We start from the raw sequence: 10236 nt of genomic DNA, 5'->3' as shown, positions 1-10236 counted from the left end.
GTGGAGAAAAGTCCCCGTGTGACTGCTGAGGAACTGAGAAAAGATTTGTCAGATGTGGGTAATGAAGTTTCTGCTCAGACAATACAGCGCACACTGCGTAATGAAGGCCTCCATGCCAGAACTCCCAGGCGCACCCCCTTGCTGTCTCCAAAGAATAAGAAGAGTCGACTGCAGTATGCCAAAAGTCATGTGGACAAACCACAGAAGTTTTGGGATAGTGTTCTGTGGACTGATGAAACAAAATTAGAACTGTTTGGGCCCATGGATCAACGCTATGTTTGGAGGAGGAAGAACAAGGCATATGAAGAAAAGAACACCTTGCCTACTGTGAAGCATGGCGGGGGGTCAATCATGCTTTGGGGCTGTTTTGCTTCTGCAGGTACAGGGAAGCTTCAGCGTGTGCAAGGTACCATGAATTCCCTTCAGTACCAGGAGATATTGGATGACAATGTGATGCAGTCCATCACAAACCTGAGGCTTGGGAGATGTTGGACCTTTCAACAGGACAATGATCCCAAGCATACCTCCAAGTCCACTAGAGCATGCTTGCAGATTAAAGGCTGGAACATTTTGGAGTGGCCATCACAGTCGCCAGACTTAAATCCGATTGAGAACCTCTGGTGGGACTTAAAGAAAGCAGTTGCAGTGCACAAGCCTAAGAATGTGACTGAGCTGGAGGCTTTTGCCCATGACAAATGGGCGAAGATACCCGTAGATCGCTGCAAGACACTTGTGTCAAGCTATGCTTCACATTTAAAAGCTGTTATAACTGTAAAAGGATTTTGTACTAAGTACTAAGATTAAACGTCACTTGGGGTTGAATAAAACTGATAATGATGTGAGCACAAAAAAGACATTTGTGGTTATTTCATTATAAATGTTGTTATATTTGTCTGACCTACACGTGCCTCTTTAATTTAATTGTAAGCAGGATGACTGAATGATGTCAAACTGGCCAAAACAATCAATTTCAGTGGGGGTTGAATAATTTTGAATAGAACTGTATATGTAGTTTTCCCCAAATGAACACTAACCCAACACTTTTAAATGCACTTCATATATTATGTAGTCATTTTATTAAAAATAATATCCCGGAACACTCTGTTGAGCTGAGAAAAAAAATTGCTAAATAAAATATTTATTATAAATGATGCACAATTACAGGATCTGTAACAGAAGACAATCCACTGCATGCTACAGTACTTTTTGTGAAATATTAAAACATTCCATTTAAAATGAAATATTATAGTATTTTCATAATATGTAACGGTAAATACTATTGAGCGATAAAAAAGTATTGTCAAAGTTATGCCTTTTAAGGTCTACCGAAAAAAATGCAAGCTTTGGAACTCAAAGGCTAAAAAGCTACACACGCTGCTAAGAGCATAACCACTTGCTAGCAATCTGATTAGGCTACATTAATGCTATTTAATGATTGCTTAACAGATGGAACAATGGGCTCTCTATTAAGTAAGCTACACAAGTAGCATGCAGTAGCATCTTGTAGTTATCGACTGCACATGATTATAGCCTTGTGGAATTATGCAAAACCGATCACCACTACATGCTATTTGTGTAGCTTATTTCACAGGGAGCCATTTGCTACATCTGTGTTAGCATCAATTGCTATTCCTAGCTATTAATCGCTAGCCATTTCAGTAGCACAAATGAGCTAGTGAAAAACTTCTGTGTAGCTCAAGCCTAATGAGGTGACCTTTAACAAGTAGTCAAATCTTTCAGTAGTGAGATTAAAGGATAAAGTTCACCTTTAAAAATTAAACAAATAAATGGACATTTTTTGCAGGTAAAAAAAATTTGTATTTACTATTTTTTTTTTTTAGGAGTCTGGAAAGCATTTCACCAGTATTGGGTGATCATGGGTGCAATGCAGGTCTCCTGCAGACTGTCAGTGTAAGTTGTCTGCCTGTACATCGTACGGCCAGGCAGTTACACAGACAGGAAGAATCAATGAACTACCTAGAACTTAACCGATCTACAGTGCCGTAGGTAGTGGTTCATTGAGAACTATAAGCTGACACCCACAAAGGATGTCACTATTTATAGATCAGTCATTCACAGAACTCTGAATGAATAACATGGCCATGTGAGCGGAGCCCTGCACGACCACACTCTTTTCAAAAAGTGACAGTTAGTGCGGGTACTTTCTCCCCGTACTGCTGTCACTCAGAGGGCTCAGAAAGCCAAGCCACTGCAGGAGCAGGAACATGTCACATGTTTCAAACCCAAAAACAGGTCGAACATGTAACATGTTCCCGAAGATGAACATATCCTTTAAAACTGCCTTAGTAATTTAGTCCTATAGACCAATTATCTGGCATTGACAAAAACACAAACAGGACATAAAACAGTTTGAATCCCAATTATTTCAGGCTATATTTGCAAAAGCATCTAATTTTAGAGCCTAAACATGCTCAAAACACTTGCTCTGCAAATACATTTTCTATTACCTTTACAGGACATCCCTTTAACAATACTTGTGCCTTTTTGCACAACTACAAGGTACTTAACCAATACATATTTGCTTCTTCCCAACATGATAAAACATAATTTTGCTTGTGATCAATATCCTAACAAAAAAATATTTGCAGCTTAAAAAACCTCACAACAAAAGCAGTCCCTAATATTTCAAGAAAGTTGGAAAAGGCTGATAACTACTGCACTAGAAGACAAGATACTGAGTTTTCTTGATTTAAAAGATATATACAGTACAGATTTGTTAATAGTTGTATCAATTCATCAACAATGAGTTCATGTTGGATTATCTGAACATGAATAGAATTATGCTTCGCTTTCCCTGGCAGAAGAACTTTGCACTTCTTCATCCAAGAGAGGAACAATCAGGTTATCTTTGGACATAAGGTTATATTTCATCACAAACTTTGTGAACCGATGACACAAAAAGGTTTCATTCTAAAAGAAAAAAAAAAAGACATAATGCAACATCATAATCTAGTACTTTGGATACAGCAGTGCATAATAATAAAACCACAAAAATCTACTTTTCACCAAATGTAACTTCTCAGTCCCAGTTTAACCTTTTTGGAAAATAAAACTAAAACTATAAAAGCTGTAAAAAAAAAAAAAAAAAAAAAAACACATGAAAGAGGAGGAAAGTAAAGCTGCCCATATACTGTTAATTTATTTTTTGTTCAGCAGATTAAACAAAATAAAGCCAACAGATTCCTCCATCCATCTCATTTACATGAATCCCCCTGCCTGCACAAAGTACTCCAACAGTGTTACCAGCCACTGTCAGAATACACTAATCAGAAGCAGCAAACGCTGAATGAGAAACATTTCCCAGTACGTCCCTTCGACAGAAGTTAATCAACCAATCGAATTCTGTCAAGCACAGATGGCCTCCCGCAGATTGAAATTCATCCAGTCCATGCTGAACTGCGTGAATTTCAGTCAGTATATGGCCAGTTTAACTGAACCACAAACAGAACTGCAAGAGCAACATTCATAGCTAATGAAGTCCATATTGTTGGTGTTTGACTTGCAGTTCTATTGGGGGGGGGGGGGGGGGGGGGGATGAATAACATGCATCAAGGTGACCAGTGAACAATAAATTATATGGCACTCCAACGCACCTGTATCTATTGCGGTGTAATCTGTTTGGAGTGTACTCCAATTAATGGGCTTCCTTAATAGTACTTAGTAGTTAGTAGACCGAATCAGACCACCCTGGTATGAATGGGCCCCGAGGTCAAAACATACCTTTTTGTTTTTTTCAGATGCATTTTACATTGAATTCAAAAGAAATGCGTCAAACTGCATGTCAACGTGCCATAAATGCATTCTAGGCCTCATGCACAATGGACGTTTTTACAGCTGCTGTTTTTGACATTAGATGTTTTTTTTTCTACAGCCAATAAACTCACCAGCATGTTACCCTATGTGTCCATGCACAGAGGAGGATTTTTTCAGCTGTAAAAACGCTCTAATAAAAGCTTAAAAATGCTGTAAAACGCGGCTATTCAGCGTTTATCTAAGTTTTTGAGCCTTGAGCTTTTCTGGGAGTATAGTTTAGCTAAAAAAAAAAAAGCTAAAAAAACGCTACAATTGAAAAAAGTTAAAAAACGCTACTGCAAAAAAGCTAAAAAAACACCCTCTACAGCTACCTAATGGTGTTTTGATAACGTTCAGTGTGCATGAGGCCTTATGAAGGCAAAGGTGGCCTCTATAAGGACTTTAACATTAGGCATTTCTAATATTTTGTCTGTCCCCTATATATCAATGATTGGAAAAACATATTCAACCATTTCTAATTATTTTGACATATTATTTGATCAAATCTTTTTGTCGGTCCCAGGGCAATGAAAAGGAGCCGAAAAAACGAACAGTTTTTATTTTAAATATTTTTTCCAGGATGTAGGAGAATGCCAAAGAAATATCCCTCACAGTTTCGTCTAAGAAACATTTAAAAAGGGAAGAAAAATGTTGATATATATATATATATATATATATATATATATATATATATATATATATATATATATATGTATATAGGTATGCGGTGTGAAGAGGAACACAGACATATAGTGGGAGTTTTCCCAAATTTTACTGCAAAAAAAAAAAAAAAAAAGGTAATACATGTTAAAGTGGTTAGAAAGCAAAACATTTTTTACCTTAATTCATGCTCTACATTAAGGTAAAAAAAACCTTCCCAAAGCTCTTCTTCCCCTTCAAACCCTTAAACACTTACATGACACCTCTCTCAATCCAGCCCTGTCCCCGCCAGCAGTCCTGCTCTCCACTGTTCCTGGATTTACAGGCTTCACTGAGAAAAGTGAAGACATTGGCTCCTGCTGCTGTCAGCTAAATTTTGTGAGGCGGGAGTGCGGTGGGCACTGTGTGTGTCTTTAAATACACACAGCCAAGCTAGGGAGTGCGCATGCACAAGTACCCACATAGGATAGGGCTTGCTATGAGGGCATCTTTGCTATGAGGGCACTTGGAGAAGAAGATGAGCGGAGAGCGCCAGCAGGGGACAACCAAAAAGGAGGTAAGAAACCGCTCTGTGCAAAATTATTGCGCATCTATAAGAACAATTGAAAAGATAATCAAGATTGTGGTCTGCTTCCAGCTGAGATGTATGCAAAAGAATACTGGGTTGCCATTTTTTTCACTCGGGCTCCATTCATATACAACTAGAGAATATGAAGAGTACAAAGAAGTTGATTATATAAAATGAAGATTGTCGAATACATACCTCATATTCATCAAAAATTTGTCGATGATGAAAATAAGCATGTGAAAATATTCTATAAATCCTACGACACACTGATCCTAGTTTGGCAACAGATGATTCCTTTATGCTAACCCTGTGGAAACAACATTAAGAAGCTTATTTTCTAGGCGATTTTATACACAGACATATTATCCATACAGCCTCCCCACTGCTTCTGGGACGTTGGCATTACATAGGAGGTCTACACCTACAAAACCCAAGTTATAGTTAGACTATGAACAACTGTTTTCTCAAACTCTTCACATCTTCTAACAGTTTGCTAGATGAGTCATACTAAAGATTACTGTAGTTTCTCTACAGGAGAAAAACCAGCAACCATTTTCTGGGCAACCCTTATAAATAAACAAAATTTAAAGCTGAATTACATTAGACAATACCCGTGATTACAGCCCTATGCACTATTACAATTATGTAGTTAGGGAACTGGTAAATCAGATTATTAATAAAGTCTAATGTAAGCCCTGATTTACAACCGTAAAGCTTTAAAATTGTGCTACTTCAGTGCAATTTCAAAGCTGTAGATCAGTGCGATTTGGATCAACAATTTCATTGCAGCTTGCAACTTAATTTAACAGAAGTCAATGAACAGCACAATGAAATTGAAGAAAAGTAGTGCAGGAAACTTTGAGTCGCAACAATGTAAACGGTTTCCATTGCTGAAAATAGGGTGCGCCTTGTCATGCAATTTTGAACTGTCAAATCACATGAGGGTAAATGAGGGTTAAAGGGCCAAACATCCAAGGCTTTGGGATGCCAGCACATATACACACATTGATTGAATAGGTCTAGGTTTACATATTCCCTTTTTTCTAATGTCCAAGGGTCACATTTTTATGTTCAATATTTTTATTAGTTTTAGGTTTCACCATAGAAATGCAACATGGCACTTCAGAGATATCTGTATAAAACAGACAAATTTGCATTTGCAAGTACCGAAGAGTCCACAACTTTTAGAAATACAATTAGATCATAGTAGGAAAACACAGTGTTTCGGGGGTAAAACAAACTCCCCTTTCTTCAGGGCTCAGGTACTCCAAGCGGTGGGACTCTTGGCATGATATAATGACCAGGGGTGATTCATAATGGTTTGCATTGTCCTTGGATCTGTGCAGCATGAGAAAATGTTCTCATGCTTCACAGCAGCCTGAGCCCTGATGAAGGGGAGTTTGTTTAACCCCAGAATGTGTTGGCTGTTTTCTCTGACTACAAATAATTGAATTTCATTTGATCATTAAACTTGTGGACTCTTGTTTGGCCCTTTCATTACACCTTATACACAAATTCTAAATTATGGGTCACCCCCCCCCCCCTTTCCTAAGGGGTGTCCCTGTTTTGTGGAGTGCTGCCAGATGGTAGCCAGTGTGCCTATATATAACTTGCTTGACTTACTGAAAAACTGTATCCAGTATTATTCTAATCAAAACTAAAAAAGATGCTGAAAACCCTCTCCCAAAAGTACTTTATAGAACTGTAAAACAATTAAAATTGTCTTCTTTAACCACTTAAAGTGGTAGTATACTCCGCTTTCTAATTTTTACCTACAGGTAAGCCTATAATAAGGCTTACCTGTAGGTAAAATGAATATCTCCTAAACCTGCACAGTTTAGGAGATATTCACCCTGCATGCAGCCACTGACACCAGCGGCACATGCGCTCTGAAGGTCTGGCGTATGTTGCCGGACCTTCAGAGCTCCTTGCCAGAAAGTGAACTCCCACGCGCATGCACGGGAATGACGTCATCGCGGCTCCTGCCACTCACAGCGCCGAAGCCGCCGAACCGGGAAGAGACGCAGAGGGAACATGTCAGCTCCCTCAGCAGTGTCCGGGCGACCGTGTGGGGGCTTCGTTCTAAGGGATTTCATATAGCAATGCATACTAGCACATTATGTCATTGTCCTGCAGGGTTTTTTTTTTTTTTGTTTTTTACACAGGGGATACAACCGCTTTAAAGGCCCAGGCCTATTTCGGACTCTTGTTATTTACAAGATAAAATCAGTATGTTTTGCTAGAAAATTACTTGGAACCCCCAAACATTATATTTTTACAGAGACCCTAGAGAATAAAATAGAGATTGTTGCAATACTTTATGTCACACCATATTTGCGCAGCTGTCTTACAATTTTTTTTTTGGAAAAAAAAACGTTTTTGAAATAAAAAATAAGAAAACAGTAAAATTAGCCCAACTTTTTTCTATAATGTGAAAGAGAATGTTACGCCAAGTAAATCGATACCCAACATGCCATGCTTCAAAATCGTGGACGCTCGTAGAATGGCGACAAACACTGGTACATAAAAATCTCCATAGGCGATGCTTTAAAATTTTCTATAGGTTACAAGTTAAGAGTTACAGATGTACAGATGTACAGTTATAGAGGTCCAGGACTAAAACTATTATTATCTCGCCCCAACGACCTCGGCGATACCTCACATGTGGTTTGAACTCCGTTTACATATGTGAGCGTGTCTTGCGTATGCGTTCGCTTCTGCGCGCAAGCTCGGAGGGACGGGGTGCTTTACATTTTTTTTGTTCTTATTTATTTTACCTTTTATTTTTACAGTCCCTTTAAAAAAAAAGTTTTTTTGATCACTTTTATTTTATTACAAGGAATGTAAACATCCCTTTTAATAGAAATAAGCAGGACAGGTGCTCTTTAGTGTGAGATCTGGGGTCAAAAAGGCCTCAGATCTCACATCTTCAATTAAAAGCAACAAAAAAAAAAAAAAAAAAAAAAAAAAAAAAAAAAAAAAGAGCCCTTTAAGGCTGTTGGGAGTAAGCGACATTTGACGTCGCTCCGGTCCTCCAAGGCCATAGAGTCGAGTGGGGGCAATCTTGCCCTCACTCGACTTCCTGCCTAGGACCTGAGAGGACCGGATCAGTTTCCCCGCTACCGACAGCTCCGCTAAGCCTGTAAAGCATTGCACCAGTGGCCATGCAGGTCTCTTGCAGATCTGTCAGTGTATCTGTGCCTGTACATCCCGTACGGACAAGCAGATACCCTGACAGGAAGAATCAATGAACTATCACGGCTCTGCACAGCGGCAGCTGCAGCATTGAGCACAAGTTACATGTTCCCAAAGGTGAACCTCTCCTTTAACAGACTCCTATTCCTTCAGATGTCAAAGCAATTCATTTACGGATTACAAATGAAAAGTGCTACGCAAATGTCTTTGCATGGAAGTGAAACTAAACAGTCATATTTGTTTACCTACTCAGATTAAAATACTGCAACCGCCAGCTCATTCTGTGTATTAACAGTAACATTTGAGGGCAAAATGAATGAACTTGTTCCATTTTGTATACAAACTTACCTGCTTGGGAAATATTTATTGCTATTCAAGAGACATGCAGCACCATCAAGTGTATGCCTTGTGTAATCTATGGCAGGACACTAAGACACAAAACAACAAAAAAATGATTGCTTAAACACTTAAAATCAAAAAATCAGATTGATTGTAATAATAAAAAGCATTTTTTGCAGGATCTGCTCTTTTAGTTGACTAAAACCTCCAGTACATTTTAGTGGACTAAAATCTAATGGGTTTAGTTAAATTGTAATGCATTATTTAAACATTTTTCCAAACTCCTATGCTCCTGGAGTAAAAATCAAAAACATGCTATTATTTATGGTATTAAGGTTTGAACATCTGCACTATGGTTTGCACTACAGGCACAGATTTAGTCGTTGTGATATATAGAACCAGTGTTATTTTAACATCAAATTTCGATTTAGTTTTAGGCTCCGTTCACATGTAGGAGTTTTGGGGCGTTTTTGGGGAGTTTTTCTGCTCTAGGATCAGCTCTCAAAACGCCCAACAAGACAAATCCTATTAATTTCAATGGCCCCTGTTCACATCTGAGCGTTTTGACGCTGTGAGCAAAACGCCCAACGCTCAAAAAAGTACTTGAGCTTCTTTTTGGGCAGATTACAGGCGTTTTCCATTGGTCTCTATTCAATCTAAAAACGCCTGCACAAAAATCGCGGTAAAAATCGCGGTAAAAATCGCGCTAAAACGCTACGCTCAGGTGTGAATGTAGCCTTAGTCATAGTGTTTTGACTAAAATGGCAATTTAGTTTAGCTGTGTTTTAGTCATCTGAATTGTTTTCGTTTTAGTCGTATTTTAGTCGGCTAAAATAGTGATAATTTTATCAACAAAAAGCATCAACTCCAGTTTATTGCACCTTTTTTTCTTTGTTTTATTAGCAGTAGTCGTGTAGCGCACTACATTTTCTTTTAATACTGGACTTTTATGGATATCACCAATCCTCGATAAGAGATACATGTAAATTTTTTTTTTTTTTTATTATTTAGCTTAAAGTCTGTCAGCCAATGCAAAGCATAATCAGAATGAGTTTTGTGTCAGAGGCGATGCTTCTGGAGGTGCAAGCAACACACTTACTCATTTTCTCCAAGCATTGCAAAAAGAAGCCTGTACAGAGATGTAGTAGTTGTGATGAGTAAGCAAAGATATTGAGAAAGGAAAAGTCCCAGCAGCTGCACATCACACAAAACACCCCCATGTAAAGAGTGGAAGCAGCCTCAACTCCCTTCCAGGCCACATCCCTGACATGTCCAATGACTAAGCCTTGTGAATGGGGTGAAGCATCTCAGGGGTGTGGCCTGGAGGGAGTCTAGGATGAGGCTGCTTTCTTTTCCTTCCTCGTTGACTTCTACGGAGATGAGACAAGCTCTTTCTCTTCCAGGGGTTTTAAGGACCTACTAGTGCCTGAAGCGGCACCCTTAATTTCTTTGTATGGGGTCACAACAAGGTGATATTTCAGTATATGCAGTGTGCACACTGGGTACTGCCTATCCCTAAAACATGTAGAAATTGCTTCAGTGAACCTGTAAGAATAGATGTACGGCTTTACATTACTGAGTTGGAGCAGGCTCAGGGGCAGGTTTTCTGACTTCTCTGCCTAGTGTCAGTAACCAGGAACACACATATACATATATATATA

At 38.7% G+C, this 10236-nt stretch overlaps 1 protein-coding gene across 1 annotated transcript in view; it reads right to left on the bottom strand.

Moving 5' to 3' along the window:
* Window positions 1–2546: 2546 nt before the first annotated feature.
* LOC309557966 (MOB-like protein phocein) overlaps window positions 2547–10236 on the bottom strand; it is a 38617-nt gene continuing 30927 nt past the window's right edge. The window contains exons 6-8 of the mRNA XM_082260854.1: window positions 8585–8664; window positions 5237–5348; window positions 2547–2931 (exon numbers count right to left, since the gene is read on the bottom strand). Of these exons, the coding sequence (XP_082116980.1) occupies window positions 2800–2931; window positions 5237–5348; window positions 8585–8664 (324 nt within the window). The 3' untranslated portion in view covers window positions 2547–2799. The remainder of the gene's footprint in view (window positions 2932–5236; window positions 5349–8584; window positions 8665–10236) is intronic.

This window comes from Pelophylax lessonae (genome assembly GCF_965119305.1).
Source record: "Pelophylax lessonae genome assembly, chromosome: 6".
NCBI lineage: Eukaryota > Metazoa > Chordata > Amphibia > Anura > Ranidae > Pelophylax > Pelophylax lessonae.
The sequence above is the reverse complement of the archived record's forward strand: the minus strand, read 5'-3'. Positions and strand labels throughout refer to the sequence as shown.